The 23297-nt window shown below is 35.9% G+C and overlaps 1 protein-coding gene across 1 annotated transcript in view; it reads right to left on the minus strand.

The window, feature by feature from the left end:
- Nucleotides 1-545: 545 nt before the first annotated feature.
- Smp_138590 (hydroxymethylglutaryl-CoA reductase (NADPH)) overlaps nt 546-23297 on the minus strand; it is a gene marked incomplete at both ends in the record, with an annotated part of 32255 nt that continues 9503 nt past the window's right edge. Inside the window, 6 exons of the mRNA XM_018792781.1 lie at nt 546-1052; nt 3936-4214; nt 5179-5301; nt 8706-8865; nt 11616-11782; nt 17663-17881. Of these exons, the coding sequence (XP_018644191.1) occupies nt 546-1052; nt 3936-4214; nt 5179-5301; nt 8706-8865; nt 11616-11782; nt 17663-17881 (1455 nt within the window). The remainder of the gene's footprint in view (nt 1053-3935; nt 4215-5178; nt 5302-8705; nt 8866-11615; nt 11783-17662; nt 17882-23297) is intronic.

Raw genomic sequence — 23297 nt, forward strand, 5'->3', positions numbered from 1 at the left:
CGTTGTGAAAGGAAATCTAAAGCTAAAATATGTCAGCGATTTATGAGGCGTTAAGTGACAAGGTCTACATATGACTTTTGGATATATGTTGCCAATTTCATATCCCACAACTACGTTTGCAGAGTATTCTAACTTAATAATTGGGTCAATCCTAAGCTATATATCAAGAGAGTGAATAATACTATCGACCTCAGAGTAGTAACAGAGATAGCGACGATAAGTTATTTAGTCACACTCGATATCAAGAATATATAATTACGAAAATGATAAGAAAAATTAGAGATAACTGAGTACTTTTCATGTTTAAAATTGTAGATGATTTAAGTAGTATGAGTTGCCCACTAGTAAAAAGATATTGAAGTATACTTTGTTTATTTCTATCGAACGTACGGAAACAGAAATTGGAAAAAAACATGGGATAATGAAGTAAACATCTAAAAATGATTCGAGCATACAACTTATTTGTTAACCTTCAAATCTAGGGCTTAGTAATGATATACAAGGGTGTTTTAAAAACTGACAGTAAAATTGTCTACATATACAAGCTACATAGTATAATGGGATATCTCCGGATTTACAGATAAGTCACTTTTAACAGGAAATGGTTTCACATGTAGGGAATGAACAGATTCGCGTATATCTGAATTATCAGTAACAGGAATTTTTGAAGATAAAGCAACATTATGATTATCGTAAATATTACTAATGTTATCATTATTATCAGTAGTAGTAGAATGACTACAGGAGTGAGAGTTTGTAGATTGCTTGGCTCGATTGAAGTGCATATGTGCTTTCACCAAATCATCTGTGTCTAAGGCTGCCATTAAGCTCAGTTCAGCTGCTAGTACAGTTCCAGCAATTATCCGTGATAAATGTTCAGTTGGACGATCGACGCTTAAATCCAGTAAGTCAAGACATGCACGTTGGCCTGAAAGACGTGTACCACCACCGACTGTTCCAACTTCTAAACATGGCATAGTAACACTAGCTACCAGTGAGTCATCTGATAAATCAACCTCCAATTGTGTTAAGCAAGATGATGAGTCAACAACCTTGGAGAAAAACACAAAAAAAAAAGTAAAATCGTAATGAATAGATACTATACAGATTAGGAAATGTATTATAAAGTTTAACCCATTCTAACATTCTTTTTTTTCCTGACTTGGGGGGATATAGATAAATTTAATGTGTACTGACTTATAAAATGTCGCATTTTCAAACTGATATTCATTCTGCTATTACACTATAGAAATCTGTCTCAGATTATTGATATGTTGTTTTATATGATTGGTCAGTACAATTAACAAGCGATTATTAAAACGCTGATCCGAAATACGGCTATGTTGTAGTAGCCTTTCTATATCACCCCCATAAAAACCATTCTTGTTTGAATAACCACAACACATAAATCAGTTTCAATACTATTAACCACTTTGTATCTATTCTCATATGAGTAACTGACGACATCAGTGTTATGGAGAATACAAGCTATAAATGTTTGAAAGGAAGATGATTTATTGTTAGTTGTAAATTTTTATTATCATTATAAGTAGGTTATTAGTGAGATGTTCTTCTAATTGAATCTTAACTTTAACTCAACATTTCTTAAAATATATCGGAAAATAGCAAAACTTGCGGTCAAATCAAATATTACTTTCTGTTTAATTACTAGGCAAGATTCTGCAAAAACTATCGTGAGTTCAATCATCTGTGAGATATTTAAATTCTATCATTGACTAATTAACCTAAACTAATTTGGATAAACCGTTTTCTAAGCACAAATGAATGGTAGTTAGCAGTGGAATCGAGAACGCGCGTCTCATCCTACTTGAGACTCGTCATCTGGATGTATCGGCGTCCAAGAGTTGATGTACAATCGGCGCCTTGAACACATCACTCGTCGCTTCAAACGCCCTCGCGTTAACCACTTAGCTAATGAGTTTATATAGCCTCTGTCTTGTCTAAAAGAGACTAACCATTTACAATCCTCAACATCCACGGGAAGATCCAAACAACCAATAAAAATGAATTAAACCGTTTTCTGTCAAGTGTAAATCTGAATATTGTTTTAACTAAAATAAATGAAAACCTAGCTGGTGTAAATATTTAATAATCACATGCAATCTAGTAATAAGCATTTCATAGAATCAGTCCAGCGAATTCTGCTTCGTTAACCTTATTAATATCAAACAAAACTTAGTCATTCGATTATTATAACTATCATGGAAGTCAGTAACCTATAGCATAAAAGTTAATTTTGTTTTGATATAGAGCAGCACAAAAGACAATGTTAATTTGAATATACGAAAAATATCTTGTACGGCCTTTATAGCTTAAGAACTGACCCATGCTGTTAATAATTCAGACTCCATCAACGTGAAATTCACCAAATACTTGTCAAGCATTTTTGAAACGTAATAAATTATGGAGTTGTTGGATGATTTAGAACCATTTATTAAAAAACCTTTTGATATGTATTTTGAGATTATTCGAGATAATATCCTATCTTTTGTTCAGGTGTAGATCCTACTGAAGAAATAGGTGAATACAGTCGGAGTAGGTTTTTATTTTATAAGTGGTAAATTATTTTAGAGTAGGAAAAGTCAACGCAATCATGACACTCGGTCAATGTCCAATCCTTTTGAATAGATGTTTGATAAAAATGTTTGTGTGTGGGGGAATCGGTTTCTGTAGAATTTCATTTGCTGACCTGAGTTTCATATAGACAACCATAAAAGTTAAATGACTGATTAATATTGCAAATTAAATTTGTTAAACAAACTTAAACGCAAATGAATGTGAAGAAATACGTCTCATCGAAAATAAACCTTGGTATAAGTACATTTTGCATAAATGTTTATTCATTAATTTGAACATATAAATATTGGTACAAAGGGGCACTGAACAGATATGTGCCATATAAGTCACCTGATTTGTGTGTGGGCTGTGATACTGCTCGGGTTCCCAGACCGAAGAAGGTGGTTTTCTTAGGGCCACACCCGGAGCTCATGTGCACCACTGGTTTGAAATCAGGGTTTTCCAACTCCCCTAGGTGGACTCTCCGTGCATAAATGGGGTCAGATGGGCTAGTGAAAGTGGTAAGTCCGACTAGAGAACACCATGCATTCTCGACAAAATCGGCAAACAGACTTGTCAAAGTTTTAGTTCTAGAGATTACAACTATGAAATTAAAAATGTTACAAACGCGAGCTCATAATGCGTGATGTTTTAACTACAAACCAACCGAAAATTCTCCTACTTCATGCAGTGAAATAAATAGCTGAATGAGTAATCAAGTTTAATATATTGACATAACGATATTAATGAATAACATGAATTTTGCATCATATTCTACTTTCATCTACATTGCTAAAGTGAATGTTGTGGTACGTGATATATATATATATATTCTTTGTATTAAGACAAACACACCCGTGGATCCTCGTAATCCAACTGTATCTTTTTTGAACATCACTGAAATGACTAACAAAACGTTTACCTAATAATTGTGAACAATGGTGAGCAACGCGAGCTAAATAGATGGCAAAGACAGTAGCGATATGTAACAGAAAACAACTATTCCGATATCTCAAGGAAATAGGTATTAAAGTGGCAACTGTTAAAAAACTGTCTAGAAAAAAAACGGGACCATTATTCACTTTCAGTCTGAGTGATTAGACCAAGGAGTTATGAATCGTCGCATTTTTGTACTGGATTTCGTGACGTAAATCTAAATAGGCATGGTATATAAGATTCCGTACTATTTATTTGATATCTTAAGAGGAATAAACAATGCCTATGTGTTATAATGTTTAGGTTACTTCTCAAGATGATCAGCGAATGTTTGACTTTAAAAATTTTTCGGATTTCCCGAAAAGCGGATATAGTGTTATATATGTGAGTAGATAGATAATAATCAATTACACTGAACATACTTGAGCTAAATCTTGCCCCGTAGCTGCAAACATTCCAGCAATAATATTCGCTGCATGTGCATTACATCCCATCATACCAGGACAACCGGCCATTGCAGATCCAATCCAATTTTTGGAATGAGTTAACCGAGCTAATCGTTGTGCATTGGTATGTAACACTTGAGCCAGTACATCAGCTGATAAATGAGCTTCAGCAATAACAGATTTACCACGACCAAGAATTGTGTTTATAGTAGCTGGCTTTTTATCTGTACACATATTTCCACTTAAAGAGATAACCTACATTGATTTATACATCAGTAAGAGAAAAATATGGATGAAATAGCGCACGAAGTAGTCACAGAACAATTAATAATTTATTTTAAGATATTATACTCGAAACCATTATGACAAAAAGTATTCTATCGAATTATAGAGATAATATCGTGAAAAAAATAACAATGGTTGACTCATTATCCTACTTATTTGAAAATCTAGTAATTACATCAACTGATTTACAGGTTTACGAGATTGCATTAGTGTATCAAGGTTTCACATTATACATATAGAAGTTAATAAACTAGAAACAAAAGTAATCATGAATAGGAAAATTCATTATTCATCAATTACAGTTCCTTACACCTAGAAGTTGCACTGTGACCACGTGAGTTATTATGCAAGTTGTAGAAGAGATGACAGAGAACTAGTTTATAATTCCATAACTGGTAATAGAAGGTATCCATCACAAAAATATACAATAAAATTTTATTTTTTTAGTTGTATGTCTGTAGAATATAGAAATTTGAGTTGTTGTGTCAACTCCTTTTTAATACATATATACTATATTCTAACAGAAATATGAGAGTAAGACCTAGAGAAAATAAAACTATCGTTGGGGCAGTAAATTATAGAATTTTGTGATGTAATATAATAGAATCTGTTATAACGCTCGGTTTTCCACGTCTACATGAATAGAAGGTTAATTCGCCTTAGATGAATATCTACACTAGATTCCCTCCCAATGTCTATTCTACAAAACTTCAACACAACTAAGATCAATAACACGTGATTAGCCTGACTAGAACGTAAATATATTTCTGCATCAAAACCCGACAACAAGCCGATACAATCCACCAACAATCAATAATAATAATAAGGATAGAAGAATATATAATTCATCTAACGCCTATCAGACTATCTACAAGTCTGACTAAGCAAACAAAGAATCATTATTATTCTCGCCCACACATCAAAACCTACTTACCTGCATATTACTGAAATATTTTTTTAGACAATGCAAAGCACTGTCAGTGGCTTTGCTAACCATATTCATACCCATAGCATCACCTGTACGTGCAGCAAATCGAATGTGAATATATCGACCAGCCTGTACAAAAGGTGAAGAATTATAAATACTGACATGGAGACTTTTATTCAATACACGATAGTAATTGGATATAGTTCTATAGATAGGTATCACTTTTGTGAAACTTAGTTGCTTGCAACAGTAGTCTTAAACTCCGGTACCACAATGAAGTTTCACACTTAACCATAAGTTTTTTCTGTGTAATTATTTTGAACTTTTAGCTTCTTGGATGATTTATAAAGTCTGTTGAAATCACATGACAAGTGGACAAAATATGAATACAAACCAAAGTGAAGTGTTGTACTTTCTTCCAATAAAAAAATAAGGTTAGGTTTAAACGGATAAGTTATAGTTGTAACAGATGGTTGGTTTAGTTTTAAGCTTATGAACCAGAAATGCTTAGAAAACTAACAGCTAGCTTTCATCAGATGGAACACCAAACACTTGTGCTCGGTATGTTGTCTGAACTATCCATTGGGAGGTAATTGTTTCTGATCATCGATACGTAATAATTTGATCTCATCGGCCGCACCAACACTATATAACTGGTGTGGAATCGATCACCTTATCTTTAAACATATAGCGATATAAATGAGAGATACAAAAACGTAGGCACTAATACATGAGTAAAATGCATAGGTTTAGAGATAGTTTTCAGTATGGATTGACATCAACTGAACGACAGCTAAAACCTCAGGAATGAAGAATTGGTCCGACTTTTGGAGCCCTTCAAAAATTCCAACCACAATGTCACACGGGATTGGACCCAGGGGATTATTTTAGTATATTAAGAAATTAAAATAATGTGATGAGATGACGTACTAACCAGTAGAAGAGATTATGGTTCCATCAAATTTTTTGTATATAGAGAGCCAACATGGACAGGGGGATATCTAAGTTTTCATAGTAACTGTCTAATTCAGTACAAATGTGGATTAATAAACGGCTTATTCAATAGGATCAGCCGTAATTTTACTAGCGATACGGTTGAGGGAGAAGTGAAGCTCTTAACTTAAACATTGACGAATAAAGATTATTCATTGAAGTTAATGAATCGTTAAAAAGGTAACAATATGATGAGACACACGATGTTTTTGGCACCCCAAAAAAGTCTATACTACTCTACCATTCAAGAGTGACTTAAATAGTTTTACATTAAAACGAACAACTAAATTAGCTATCATTAAAAAAATTTACGCAGCCTAGTTCATGACTTTCGAAGAATCAATGTTTATGCTTCAACAAAAACTCAAACAGCACGTGAGCGACTGTGTCCCATTCTAATTAATCCATCAATTTACATGCATGTGTGGAAAATCATGCATAGGGAGGAGCAATAATGATCTGCAAGTAAGGGTGGCTGAACACATATCTAAACGTTTGAAGAGAAAAAAACAAATGAATTTTAATGGCTGAATGAGATCACAAAACAGAAAAATATCTTCCTCCAATGGGGGCATTTGGTTGAGACCGGTCATACGGTTGACATCAAGTCAGCCTTCATAGTTTTATACAAGTGTTCAATAGTGTATACTAAGGCTTACTGAATCTTTGGCTGTAGGAAAACTGAAAACCCCTTTATGTATTCAAATTTTTTTTCATACTCTTAACCCACCCTGATAATACTGATTTAGACTTGACAATAGCAACTTAACACGTAGGCATCATCCTGAAAAGGCACTGACAGTACAAAAGAAAACCCTTTTTATGAATATGGAATTTAAAGGAAACAAGGCTGGTGAAATCTTAAATAAACTGATTCCCAAATCGTTGAATAAAACGTTTTACGCAGCTAAGCTCAAAATTGTTTTCTCAAGCTGGCCCACCATTCATGAATGTGTTAAGGATAAACTTCCGCCTTGGGCCACATCAATGTGTATCTATAAATTTACTTGCTCATATGGAGCAGGTTACATTGACCACACAAAGCGATCTCTTTCCAAACACATCTCAGAACACTATCCGGAATGGTTTGTAAAAGGAGAATGTAAAACAATTACTAGTTCTTTTAAAGTACTCTACATGGTAAAAGGAATTGGATCGAAGGGATGTCGAATCAATATTTTATGCACTGCTGAGACATTGGCAATCCACGAACTCAAGCCCGAACTTTGAGTGCAAAAGCAATTTGTTCAACCTCTCATCCTTCCTTGACCTTAATTCCCTTTAGTGGTATGTTTTGGTTTATTTCACTTTTATTTGATTGTTACTGATTTTTTAAATAATTGTTTTGTAATTTTAAACTCTAATCAGTTATTATTATTATTACATTAAACAAGTTTTCTTGATTATTATTCAGTTATTATTATGACCGTTATGTTTGTCGTTTTCCTTCATATCTGTCAATTGGGCAATTATCTGACCCGTGAATTATTTTCATCGTTATATCCCTTCCTTACCCCTTGATTATTGCGTAACCTCATTTCATAATAAGAGTCTCAAATCCATTTAAAATGCTATCTTTTCTATCCTTTTATAGACATATATTTTCTATGTAACTATAAATACGAATGTACAGCTCAAGTAACTGATTTATTATCCCGAGTGGTTTTCACATCCAATACTTAAGTATCTTTTTTCCTCTTATCTCTTAACTTACCAAGCTGACCTTTTATTTTCCATATATAATGTTTAAACAAGTATATGTGTGATCAGATTGTTTGAGATGTATTGCGCAAATATATCATATAATTCTGATAACCCTTGTCTTTTCATTGCATTATCCAAATTTACCAGAGGGAGTAACTGTTTTAAATATCATATCCAACTGAAGTGCATCAATTCCATTAATATTAAAAGCAACACTTATGACAAAGTCCAACTAATAGCTGAAATGACGAATGTACACCACATTTAAGGACACTAATGAATTGACGATGTATTGAACAGTGGTAATTCAACAAATTAACTAATAAAAAAGGAACGAATCGAGCGAAGAAATTTTCCTTACATGGCCATCGGTATGGCGGAGTCTGTAGCAGAACTTTGGTAAACAATTTTCGTCTTTCTACCATTTTTGTATTTTACTTATTATCAACATTCGTCTCTTGATTCTTACATAACTACTATATTACTGACCATTCATCAAAATATTTTGTTAGTTCTTTCTTCTCTTTTTATATACTATGCAACGTAGCAAGAGCTTGATTTTCAAATAATTACTTTAATTATTATTAATCCTCTTTCTTTCAATTAATTAATATTAGTTTATAATCGATATGTCATTACATAATTATTACGTAACGTATCTACTCGATGAGTGTTATTCCTTTATTGTAAATCAACTAATGTCAGTATTTTTTTTATATACTGTCTAAGCCGAATGGAGCGTTTCGAACAATTATAAAATAACGAAATTTACTTAATTATCTAAATCTTGAATTAGTAGTAAAATACAAATTAGAATTTAATAATAAGCTACTTACTGGACAAGCAAAAACTGATAATAAGTTTACATGTGCGCTAGTTTTATCGAAAGCTGATTTTAAAGTTTGGAACCCTTCCTCTGAATCAATCCATGCAATACATTTCACTGAATCAATAATTGATGGGAACCAAACAACAGGTGCTCTTGTCATTTGATCTCTGAATATAAAAAAGACCAGGGATTAATTGCGTATCAACAAAAAAGTAGTAAATAAATAGAGTATAGAAAAATTCTGCAGGAAATACATATTATATATGGACGAATCATTTGTAGATTTCGAAAAACGAGACAGGAATTTTGATCTACTACGAGTACACAGTTAATCCTGATACAGTTCAAGCCATACTCCTATTGGTCCGCTATCCGTACGTTTTTCTCGATCTCCTGTCCGAATTCAGCAGTCAGCTACTACTATATGTATACTTTAATCATCCAGCCCAACCAACTAGAATAGCCAAAAAGGAATCATAATTTCAACAGTCATGCCACAAGTGGAAGAGAGTGAAGCGAACAGTACATATTTATTTGGCAGTAATTAAAGAAAAGTAAAACATATAGAGACAGTAGGTCGACTGGAAGTTTTTAATGACGAAAATATTGAAATACAACGATGTGGTTATCTACTGATCATACAATCACAGCATAAATAGTAATCTGTAAACTAGCACAAGAAGTTTCAACCTATTCAGTACTCGCCCCATTATGACACAAGTAAGATGCGCCCGTCAATCTATATATAATTATTTCACAAAATGCCTTTGTACCTCATTAGTACTTTGAAAAGAGAACAGTTACAAAAGATCTGATTAGCACTTGGTTTATCGAGTATTCACTCCACAATAGCTTGTTAAATGTGTTCAAAACACGTTTAGTGAATTCTTTTCAAGAATATTAAATCTGGAGAAAGAATCCGAGATATTGGACTGAAATTTTGGCACAAGTTGCTACGCTAATTAAAAGTATTACAACAAGAAACTAAGGGAGGAAGAAAAAGATAGGTATAAAGTAGTAAAAAGATGACAAGTACCAGTTGGTAATATCATGAATATTCATTGAATGGGGTAGTTAAAACAGCCAATAAGAATGTCTAACTACTACTATAGTCAACCAAGACTCAGATACGGTAAACAAGTTTACTGTTATATGCAAAATTACAAAGTGGCTTCGTAAAATATGAAAATCATACATTAAATACACCATTCACACATATTACTTCAGTTGTCGTTTACATAATCTATCATTCTTCTAATTGTATTGTTACTTCAATTATTTTTCGTTTTTCTTTCTGTTCTCTCCATTTCAATCTTTTGTTGGTAAACATCTCACTTACAATTCCTGCTAAATACTACTTATACTGTCCGCATAAGAAGTGCATACCACACTATCTCACACAAAGTCTAATGTTGGTTAGACTAGTAGTAGTTTCAAAAATAGTTAAGGGCAGGTAGATTATTATTCATGGCTTTATTCAATACTATATGCTTAGTACAACAAGGGATGCTCAGTACAACAAACTGTTTACTTGAGACGTAACACAGATTTCTCGGTTAGCGTGTGCGAGACAACGAAAATTGATGATTCGATACTATAAGTGGAATCGAGATGTATCAAACTGTTATCTTTCTATAAACCTTATTAAATACCTTTGTGCTGAAGTTGACCCGAATCAAGGCAATCTTAGTCTTTTGGAGTTGTTCACAATATTCTTATTGTGACCCTTGTAATGTGGTAATGTCACGTGATTCACACCTATTTCTATTGGTTACTTTGTGTTATGAAATATTGGATATACTGTAATGTTTGCTAACTTCACTATCTTTTCTAGAAGCATAAAATCTCTTTTGCAACTCTACTCTTCCCTCTTATCCGAGTGCAGTTATGCTTGCTGATATTTTATTATGTATATATCGTCAGCCTATCTATTCAAGTTAGAACTAGTATCATAGTATTAGGAGCATTGTCCATTTATTCTCATTCTAGACCCAACCAAATTGTTATAACTATGACACTTTCAACTAATTTACTTACATTTGTCATTTACTACGTAAATTAAGGGCTCAATTTAAAATTTCGCTGAATTCATCATTGCTAAAATATAGTATTAAATGGAATTTAAAAGGATATACAATATAATATATGAAGTATGTGTTCGATTTATATAAAAGAGATCCAATTTGAGAGGTCGCACACAGGTATAACTAAATGGGTTGTTCTCGCTATGAATCAAGATTTAAATTATCCTTTTGTTGGTATTGAGGACATAGCTTTGATTAGTATTGGTGGAGCATATGCGTATCTTGTGCCAGTTGCTTTGATATAGTAATTTTGTCACAAATTTTTGACAATAATGTAAACATAGTACGCATGTTGAACAAGTTAGTAACTATTTTGACTCAGTAGCGTTGGGGTCCGAAGCTGAAACTATTAAGCTCGAGTCTTACCATCAACGCCAAAACCGGGATGCAGGTTCATCCAGCTCATGAGTCCCAAACAGAAAAAACGTGCATCTTAAATTCTACTGACAGCCACGACCCACCAATTCAACAAACTGGTTAGATTCAAGGTTAAGTGTATTACCTATTGATACGCTTAGGATAATTCCCTCAAATGCAAATCAAACTAATTGAAATTGAGTGGTCATATACAAGAGTACATGTCACTTTAGAGAGTAAACGAGTAGCTGAGCTAAAATCTTTCATTGATAAAAGGCATAGATCTCAGTTTCAGGGATTGGAAAAATTCCTTTTAAGTTGTGAATCAATCTTCATTCAACATGAATAATTCCAAGTATAACACCAAGATGGGAGAGATCCTGATGAAAGTATTCAAATACAAACAACAAACAAGGTTTACATATGATGAACTGAATGCCAAAACATAGATCAAAAGTGAACAATTTCAAGTTTACCTATAGACAACACTTTTGATACCACCAGCCAAGAAAATTGCACGACAACCCCGATTTGTGCTGGCTACCAAGCATCCTTCAGTAGTAGCCAAAGGAATATAATGAGAACGACCATCTAGTAAAAGAGGTCCAATTTTTCCAACTGGTATAGGCATGTACCCGATAACCTAGATTTTAACAGACCAAAATATATAAATTTAAGATTTTTGAATTATTTAGATAACGATCTATATGGGTGATGATGAAAATAAGTTGTCGATATCACAATGAACGTAGTCCATAAAGTTGATGATCCGTAGTTTGAAAGGTGAGTATATAGTTCTAAGCATAAAAATAAAATAGAAAATATTAAGCCCGCTAATTAGTACTTATTCCCGTTTCCTAAAAAAATTATAATTTATTAGGAGGTTTGCAATTACGAAGAAAAGAGTGTGGCTCTCTTACGATGAAAACATGATCTCGAGAATAGCAAACAGCACGTCAATGTTAAAGTTTTACAACTCATCAACCTCAGTCATACTTTTAAACATGAACGACCAATCAATATAGAGGTGGCAACACACTAGTTACACTTGAAAACGTTAGTGAGTTTTATACTTCATAATTTCCTTTACCGAAAAAACATGTAGTGTACAATGGTGATGCATGCATCAAAGTTGATACATAATTACGATATTCTCATAAATGGAGAAAGTTACTTTTATTTTTAAAAAAATAAATGATTCTGAGGAATTTTTCGATTTGAGGGTTCGAAAACTGAAATGATAAAAAATCTGCCATATTAAAATGTTAAGTGGCATTAATAACTTGAAAAGTATTATTTTATTTTAAGGATTAACAGTTAATATGGCATCGCATATGATCAAGTAAAACCAATAGATTGATCGTAAGACACACGTATGAGTACAACAAAAAACTTCCAAATTAATAAACGGTATGTTGTCAGCCATTCGTAGCGGTTTATTTTAAACCGTAATAGTGAATATATTTAATAGATTATTTGTCCTATCTTTACCCCCGTGAACAATAACCAGTATTTGTTTCTTTCACCGTTATTATATATATATTCCCTAAATGCATTCGTAACAGTTCATCCCTTTGAATAATTTTAGAAGACAAAATTTACAAGAATCATGTAAACTCGATTTGTGCAATAACATATTTGGAAACTCACAAACTTGTTGACAGATTACTATGAATAGTGTATAGGAGTAATCAAAAGTGAGTAATTGAAATTGTTCAAACTTCAGTCGCATGAAAAGTCCAAAACTTTATTGTGTATTGGGAACTAGCCTATGATTTTACATTAAACCTAACCTAGTAAACAGTCATTCAGTCAGCTACAACGTAAAACAAGTCACACATATGCATAGATCCGAGTTGCCATACCTCATTAGCACAAAAAGATGGATACCAAATTCATAGAAGTAGTTAATTTAGTGGTGGTAATATATAAAAGAAAGATTGTATATCAGGATATAGTACAGGAAGAAAGAAAGATATGAAGCAATTTTAATCTCATAATTTAACATAAGACAAAGTGTATACACCTACGCCAGTGTGGTCGATTCTGAGCCATGTCACCCAGAGTTTCTAACCACTGGTTACGATAGTCACGCGGACCTCAACTAAGCAGTCTGCATCTGCCAACATGGTTCAGACTATAAGTTAGTGACTGATGCCACGTTTGGACTTGGCCGCCCCTAACTCTCTTCCAACCATCCCCAATACTAGTGAGCATAGCGCGTCGTGGTAATCGGTGTTCAGGCATACGTAACACATGGTCCAACCATCTCAGTCGATGAAGATTAACAACCTCATCAACTGATTTACCATCATTCCCTAACACTCTGCATCTAACCTCACTATTACTTACCCGCAGACCCCAGCAGATGAGAGCAATATTTCTGAGACATTTGTGATGAAATACTAGTAACTTACGAGTATCTTCTACTCTTAATGGCCATGTTTCACAGCCGTAAAGTAGAACAGAGCGAACTGCTGCGCAGTATACTCATCCCTTAATTGATAGACGGATATCTCGCTTTCGCCATAGGTGACGTAAGTTGGCAAAAGCCAAACGTGCTTTTAGAATCCGTACAGAGATTTCGTTAGACACCAACCCATTAGGGCTGATCAGACTTCCAAGATAAGTGAAGTTGTCGACACGTTCGATTACTTCACTCCCTATTCTTAGTTCAGGTATTGACGCAGGCCAGTCTTGGAGTAACAATTTACATTTAGAGGGGGCGAAACGCATCCCAAACATCCCGGCATTATTACTCAGTTCTAACAGAAAGCTCTGCTTTTTGTCAGCGTCTTCACCAAACAGAGCTATGTCATCTGTGTATTTTAAGTTGATAAGTGGACCTCCTCGTAGGAGATCAATGCCCGAAAATTCAGTCGACGAGAGTGTTATTTCCAGCAGTAGGTCTATGATGAAGTTAAACAAAAATGAAGATAGTGGACAGCCTTATCTGATACCACTTGAGGTTGCAAAATCAGATGACAGTTCATCGTAAGCTCTCACTCGACTGGTAGTGTTTGAGTAAGGAGCCTTTACAAGGTTTATGTACTTCTGAGGTACACCTTTCAATGACACACACTGCCACAGAACTTCTCGGTCTACAGAGTCAAATGCTGCTTTCAAGTCAAGAAAAACTATCATTGTCGGATGCCGATAAACATGTCTGTGCTCTGAAACCTGACGAATAGTGAATATGTGGTCGATACAGCCACGACCAGGTCTGAAACCTGCCTGATTTTCTCGTGTTTGCAGTTAACGAGTCTTTGTTAGGTGTCGGATAATTACTGAGGCTAGTATTTTAGATGCTATATTAGTCAACCTAATCCCTCTATGGTTATCACAGGATGATTTTGACTCCGTATATATTGGGATAATCAGTGATTGTGACCAGTCGGATGGGATTACGTCCAACTCCTAGATTTTAGCTAAAATATTGGTCAACCTGATCGCTAAAACTGCACCACCATACTTAAAGACCACTAGAGCCAATTCATCTGCACCGGCTGCTTTTCCTCGTTTCAGATTAGCTACAGCCTTTTGAACTTCAAGTAGAGTCGAGGGACCTACTTCAATGTTCCGTTCTGACTGTTTGGGAATGGTGAGTAGTTTCAGAGTAGCTGAAGGTCAGCTGAACTGCTCCTTAAAGTGTTCCGCCCACCATTCCAAATATCTGGACTGAGAGCAGATATGAGTGTCGTCTTTTTCCGAGATTGTCTCGCTTACAACTAACTTCTTAATTCCGGTTTCTTTTATTAGTCTGAAGAGTTGTCTGGCGTTGCCTATAGCCGCTGCCTTTTCTATTTCTTTTGCTTACGTTGTCCACCACTGTTCACGATCGTTACTTACTTTCGACTTTCGCGTCCCCTAGTTGAATTCTAATGGGTTTTCTTATTGTAGTTTTTCTGCATCCAGTGAGGCGCAGACAAATGCGTGCTCGTATCAAAGCGTGATCAGAGTCTAAACATGTATTCCAATACGAGCGACAATTTTCTATTGAGCCTCTCCAACGATGACTGATGGCAATATGGTCTATGTGAGTCCATTGTTGGTTTGGTGCAGGTGGTCACCATGTTAGACGATGTCTCTCCTTATGCTTAAAATTAGTGTTTGCTAAATATAAACGATTGTCTGAGCATAGTTGCAACAGACGATCACCATTATCTGTTCGCTGAGCCGGAATACTAAAATACCCACCTAAATGTCCTTCTGTTTTGTTTAAGCTACTTAATTGGGCATTAAAGTCACCAGCCACGAGTACTACGTCTGAGCGCTTAGCTTTTTGAAGAAGCTCAGAGAGCTTTCTGTAAAAGTCATCTTTCACTTCATCCGGGCTGCAGTCAGTGGGAGCGTAGGCAGAAACGACGAAAAGGCAACGACGTGTGTCCATATCCTTCCGAGTTCTTACGGAGCCCTTTAGCCGAACAGCACACAGGCGACTGTTAACGGGGATCCATTCTAGTAGTGTTTGTTCTGCCCTCGTACTTAGTGCTATGCCTACACCTGCAAGTTCACGAGAACTAGCCAACGGGTCGCCAGATACACGGAGGGTGTATTTCGTTGGCTCTCCATTTTGGCGAGGTGAGGTCAAGTGAATGACCAGACTGGGATCCTGTATGCGTGTTTCGGAGACACAGCATACATCGATGGTACGAGATTCTAGGGTCTTAGCCAAGAAGGCCTGTTGACCGATTTGACATAGGGTACGTACGTTGAAGGCTCCAATGTGTAGTTTGGAGCGAGGTTTTAGTAGACCTGGGACGGTGTTTTGCGCACTAAAATCGTTGGCCATGGTGACACTTGAGGAGGAAACCGAAAGAGGAAGTTTGGTGTTGAAAGTTGAGGTAGAAGGAATAGTGGGAAGTGAAGGAGATTGATTATGAATACAGTGGTCTAGAGTGCTGTTAGAGGTATGAGAGCAGTTATCACTTCCCGGTTGCCCACACCGTGGAAGGGTTCTTCTAGAGGTACCTGAAAAGGAAATTGGGTTAGAAGTGGTGTCAATGACCTGAGAGCGTGACCGCAGTGCCCAAGGGACAACTGCTTGAGGTCGGCCACACACGACCTTTTTGTGAGTAGTTTTTGTGTTAGCTCCGTACTTGTTGGGACCTTACCGCTGGAGACGGATATCCGTGAGATAAGGCGAGGTGTGCATTTTTAGGGTCCACCTTTTCTAAACCCACCCCTCCTTGTAAGAGGCAGCATCGCTGTTATGCTGGTTGTCTGGAGCAAACAGCTTACTGCCGTCACACCTCTGTGCAGTCAGCAGTACGACTTCGGACCTTGGGTTTGCTGCTATTAATCTTACCGCTATTCAACCGACCTGTCTGGCATGGTAGGACCTTGAGGAACGACTGTTTCAGCCAGTATAGCTCAATTGGTTTACTACGATAGGCAAGCCCGACCACCACTTTAAGGTAGCAGTAACGGTCGCGTAACCTAGTAATATTAACTGTGACGTAAATCCACACCTTTCCTGTTTATCCTCGTTCTTTATAGGTGATTCATATATATATATATATGACGGATATTTCGTTATTTTGTTAAATTTTAGAACGATACTAACAAGAATTTTCAAATTAAATAGCCACTGTTTTACACCAAGATTTATAAATACTATTTGAATGCGATAGGTTTCATTCCTTTAATTTTCAATTAAAAAGACCAGTCTATTAAAAGTAGATAATGCAACAAAATTCTTATTTATTCTACACATTAAATATAAGTCAAATATATATATATATATATATATATATATATATATATAAACAACTCTTCGTCTGAAAGACACTCGGATAGAATATGAATAATCTTTCCAGAGTGCTAAATGTTAACAAACTTTCAAAATAAAATTAAAACGAAAATCAATCAATTATCACTTATCAACGAGTTGGGAACCTTCCTACAAGTTATTCTACAGTCTTTATCTAATTCTTTTGTTCATTAGGTCAATTACTACTGATCACAAAAACTTACAAGATCATCCCAAAAACTTGAGGTCATACATGATCATAAGACTGAACATTGATTTGTGGACACTGTTATAGTTTTAAGTGAAACTTGAGTTTGGATTTGTCTTCTTCATTATACATGATTCAGATGTTCCTGAGTAAAAGAAATCAAGGGGTTACATAAGCTGCCGACGTTATTCAGAGTTTTATTTGAGCGGACACATACATAAGCTGAAAAAACTTTTACAAGAACTGATTTTATGGTTAACTTATTGTTTAATTGTACGTACATGATTAAAATATCAGATATATTTATTTTAAAATATGAAGTTTAGCTGAGTAATCAAGTAAAGGTTCGTGCACTAAGTCTTCGAACCACACTTTTCACACGTCATACTACTCAATTGCCTAGACTTAAGTAGGCCAAAAAGAGAATGAATCTGAAACTTAGTGATTAAAATTTGAGCAATTTTAACCACTACACCAACGTACTAAGGAATCTTTTAACTCAGATGAGTAATGGTAAAAAAATTACTTCATAGAAGTATACTAATAAAAATGATTTTTCTTACCTCTTCACAACATTGACCATATACAAGACGATAATCATAGTCTTTGTACGGAATGCGTTCAATAATATGTGGGTTATTAAGAAATGTTGACAAATCTAAACGACGGAGTTCAACAGCCCGAAATGGATTGCGAACGACTGATTCTAATTCACGAGTTTTAAGCCTTCCATGTGATAATAGTTGTAAAATCTCTGTATCTGATAGTTCATGCCCCAAGCCCTAAATACGGTAATATATAATAAAGAATTTATTGACAACAGAACAATAAAACTACGGACAATTGAAGTGGAAAAATCGAAGATATCAAAAAATGAAACTTATCATTACAATTTTATCCCCATAACCGACTTAACTGATAGATCAGAATTATTCTGTTCCGGAGTCATAGAAGTCACCACCAAGTCGTTCGGGTTACAAGCAACTTCATATGCGACCAGACTAGTAGATAAGTACAACGTATTTGTGAAGGTTGTAGTATTTTCACAAGTGAAGTCACGAAATGATCTAAGCTAGATCAACACTGATACCTGAAAACTATGGACGACCGTTTCGTTCTAGTATGGGACTCTTCAGCACTACATATCCGTGACCCCGCACGTAGGAAGTGAACCCAAGACATTCACATGCGATACAAATAAGCGTAATTAATGACTCCAAGTAAACAGTAAGATGGCCAAGTAGGTTATTATTATGTCAATTAGAAATGTGCTTAAAAAATTTTGCGCTATACTTTTATGAGCAGCAGACACAAAAGAATAGTGACAGAAACAAAAACTTACAGAAATATGTATGATGAAAATGATTGATCGAACAATAGTAACAAAAATTAAGAAGAAAAGTGATATGACGGAATGAAAATTCAAAATTAGATTCTTTTACTCACTGTGCATTTTGTTCAACATTACTTCCATTTTAATTCAATGTAATGGTTACTCAGTGTATTATTTGTTTTGTTTTCCCGTACGATATTTTTTTCTGTATAATATACGATATTATTGTATGAAATTAACATGAACTATGGTCAGTGTGTCATGTAGTATATGATTTGTTATAACTGTATTTTTTATATATGTGATTTTATTCTAACTATTAATCGGAATGCGTACAAATCAACATATGAGTGTATTTTCGAATAGGGTTGCCGTCGTGTTTTGAGGTTAATAAATTTTCACTGTACCAATCTGGGTGTTTTTACTTTTGTGTCATGGGAGTTGCAGTGATCCCTCGTTTTACAAGTACAAGTGATAAACGATTCCGATATACCAAATTGGTGACGGGGATTTTGGAAAAGAGAAAACCAAAACGATCAGCGACGATCAGACGTAACAAATTAACGACGAGATATGACAAAAACTTGGAAAGTTGTCAGATAGGACAAGCTTCTTTAGCTAGGATTCTAGAATCTCGCACCATCGATATATGCGGCGTCTTCGAAACCCGCATACAGGATTGCAAGCTAGGGCTTGTTTTGTGATGCAGTTCAATGATTTCCTTAATATGTCCTACTCATCTCCAGCCTCTTTTCCTAATTTCTTTTTCAGTTGGAAGCTGGCTTGATCTCTGCCATAGTAGGTTATTGTCGATGGTGGATTTGGGGTATCTTGTGTAGACAATTGTTTAGAAATACATATACCTTCTTGACAATAGTTTTAGCAGCTCTACAAGTTTTTGCTCCGTACAACAGAACTGTCTTAACGTTTATATTAAACATTCTGACTCCGGTATTGGCTGACAGTTGTTTTGAGTTACATATGTCCTTTGATCGTATGAATGTTCTACTTGCTTTGTCAATCCTTCCTTTCATATCTGCATCAGATCCTCCTAATTCATAGGCAATACTGACCATGAACGTAAAAACTCTCACCAGTTACAAAGTTTCTTCATGAAATGTGATTTGGTTGGTCCTCATTGTGCTGTATTTTAGAATCTTGCTTTTCCCGTTGCGAATCTTGAAGGATACTGCTGTAAGGGTTGGTGACATACTGGCTATTTTCGTCTGCACTTGTTGCTGTGTAAGGGATAGAGGGGCAAGGTCATCTATGAAATCCAAATCATTCGGCTAGGTTCAAGGAAACAACTGTATTCTTTATCAGTATACGCCACCAATGCTAATGACTTCAGTTCACGAAATGTTATTGATGGTCTCATGAAACCACGCTCTAAACTACATATGGAGTTTTAAAGTTAAGAAAACAGGCTTACTTAGCTAGGACTCTAGAATCACGAGCCATCGATGTATGCTGTCTCCGAAACCCGCATACAAGGTACAAGTACGGTCATTCGTTTGACCTCACCTTACCAATATAAATAACCGGTACGGTTTACTCCTTGAGTATCTGGAGACCCCAACGCTACATCCAGTGACCTCGCTGTTGTACGTATAGCACCAAGTTCTAAAAAAGAACGAGCTCTCCTAGACTGGATTTTAATAGAAAATCGCTTGTGTGCTGTTCAGCTAAAGGGGAAAGTAAAGATTCGAACAGATAGAGACATATTCCACTGCCTCTTCGGTGTCTACGATCACAATGATTACAGCTCGGATGAAATCGAAAATGAATTTTATAGGAAAGCATTCAACCTTTAAAACGCTGAACACTCTGATGTTGTAATCATGGTGGGTGATTTTAATGCTCAAGTAGACAGAATAAACCAAACGGAAAGGCACTTGGGCTCATCATATGGTGTCGCGGCTCAGCGAACAGAAAATGGAGACCATTTGATATAATATGCCCGGATAAACGTCTATTTTTATCAAGCGCCAAATTTAAACATGAGGAAAAACATCGTTTGACGTGGCAACCCCCACAATCCATGCAACGATGGACTCAAATAGACAACATTGCCATCAAACATCGTTGGAGAGGTTCGATAGGACACTGTCGATCATTCTGGAGCACATGTTTAGACTCAGATTATGCTCTAGCTCAAGCACGTATTTATCTGCATATTACTGGATCCAGAAAAGCCACGAAAGCAAAACCTCTTAGGGTTGATGAAAAAGTTAATAATATATTTCAGAAACATCAAAGTGATATTCATATCAAGATACCTAGGTGTGATATCCAAAAACCTGTTGAAACAGCAATGATATCTACGAGTAACTTAAACGAAAAAGTCAAGAAAAAGACAGTGGATTTCAGCGGCGGCTACTGAGCCAACAGATGCTCGGAAACTCATCCCGTCTGGCTTCGAACACGAATAGGAGTGGCAACAGCTTGAACACAAACCGATAAAAAGCCTATGTAATGAATTTGAGCAGTAATGAGTAGAGAAAGCGAAAGAGATGGCTAGAGCAGAAGCTATAATAAACAGTAAACAATTGTTGAAACTTATCAAGGAAGCGGGTGTTAAAAATTCTGCTCTTAGTGGAACTATCTCGGAAAAAGATGTGAACATTATTCACTCTCAACCCAGGAGATAGGCAAAATACTTTAGAAAACAGTTTGAATGGCTTTCAGCTACACTTCAGTTATCTACTATCTCCAAGATACCTGTATGCCAAACTCATATAAGACCTCAAATTCTTAGCGGGGCTGAAAAAGCTACAAGTAATCTAAGGAGAGGGAGAGTAGCAGGATCTGATGAACTAACTCCTGAGATGTTTAAAGACGATGGTCCAGTTTTGGCATTTACATTAACTGAGATCTGAGGACTAGATGTAATTCCATCTGACTCGTCTCAATCGCCGATCGTCCCAGTCTATAAGGAAACGTCAAAAACCCTCTTGTGACAATGACATAAAAATCAGTTCGATAAACGTAGTGTCAAAACTGTTAACTTCAATAACATCGACGTCTAACTATAGCTCTAGAAAAGCAAACCTGAGAAAACCAAACTGGTTTCAGACCCTGACGTTTATGTTAATTTTTACCCTCGATAAGTGCTGACAGTCAGAAGCTCTCTACAATCATCATCGACTTCTACTTGCAGATAGGCATCGGAGAGGTTTATTTTCGCGAAACATGTTCAACCATTAAGATTAGTAAACAAGTCTTCAGGAACTGGTAACGGATACGGATATAAATCCAATGCAGCGTTTATATCGGTTGGAAAATCGGCACATATGTATATAGTTCTATTGACCTTCCTAATCACTATGATCGCTGCGGCCCATGCAGAGTAGTTGACTGGTTATATTACACCAGCTTGTCGTAAACGATTAAGTTCCTGATCGACTCGTTCAGGAGCAGCATATGGTACAGGACGTCTCGAACGAAGAATATGTTTGGCACCTGGTTTCACTGGTAAATGAACTTTTATCTTGATGCAGTGACCAAGGCTATTCTGTAAAAGAGGCAAATTTTCTCTTTAGCTTTTCTATCAGCCTTTCACCTATCTTTTACGCAAGTATCGAGGTGTCCAATCATGAACACAACACGTTGCAGATACTGTTTATGGGTATATCTATTAATCCAAGTTTTTCTAATATATCTAGACCAAGAAGATCAAGGTTTGGCCGGTCTACTAGATAGCATATCCCTTTACGGTTATTTTCATTGAAAGAAAATTCACACTGTAATCCGCCAACCAGTTTTAGCACTCCTCCTGATGCGTTTTCGGCAGTCTTCTCAGACGGCTTCATTGGCTGTTTCCCAAGTAAGTTATTTGTTTCTCTAGAAACTGGGGTAATATCAGGTGCTGTGTCAATTTAAAGACTTGTTGATATGCCGTCAATTTGGATAGTAACATACTTCCTCCGAATGTCATACTCTGTCTGAAAAGCTGCTATCAGAGAAAGTAATTTAGATTCTGATGATTTCACAAGGTGTTGAGGACTTTTTTCTTGGAATGGAACGTACGATTCGGTGGACAGTGACCTTCTTTATGTCCACGTCTGTTGCACACCTGATATTTGTGCTTCTTAAATGGTCAGAATCGTACATAATGCCAATCACCACATAACCAACAGGCAGTCGTTAACCTACTGATAGCATTGACTCTAGTGTAAGTTAAATTCGGATTTACTTGGCCAATTAACTCATTGTCGTGTCTGACGTTTTGTAGCCGTTTACACTCATCTGTCAATACTCTGAGTGTGAAGTTTGGATCTTGATCCAGTCGAGTTAAAAGTTTGGTCCTAATTTCAGCACCTTGTGGTGATTGAAGAGCTTTGATGAATATTAGACATTTGAATTGGTCCTCCGTCAACGAGCGTAACTTGGACCGTTCACACTCTTTGTTGACGACATCTGCTAGAGCATCATAATCAACAGCTTCGCGTTTCACCAAATTTAAATACTGATATCGAGTACTAAACAATGAAGATGATTCACTGAATATCCCTGACAAGTGAGTTACAGTCTCCTCGAAACTGAGCTCTAGAGGTAACTTCGGCAATATATGGTCTGCGTAGCGTGTATATTGATTATTTTCCAACTTACTTATCAGCAATCGAGTCTTCCACGCGTTTTCTTGTTGACAGAATTCCATTCTAAATGTATTTTTCCAACGCTTGAACCACGTGAGGAAAGCATTTTCTATTTCAGAGACAGATAAATTCTGGGATCCTGCTGGCAACTGAATTACAAGAAGTACTTGAAATAGCGTGTGAACTCGAGCAGTGAATGCTAAGCTGTTGAGTCATAGTCTCCAACATCCTCCTTCTTACACCAAGATGTGCTTGCTGTTGTTGTAG

This window comes from Schistosoma mansoni (genome assembly GCF_000237925.1).
Source record: "Schistosoma mansoni, WGS project CABG00000000 data, supercontig 0111, strain Puerto Rico, whole genome shotgun sequence".
Classification (NCBI taxonomy): domain Eukaryota; kingdom Metazoa; phylum Platyhelminthes; class Trematoda; order Strigeidida; family Schistosomatidae; genus Schistosoma; species Schistosoma mansoni.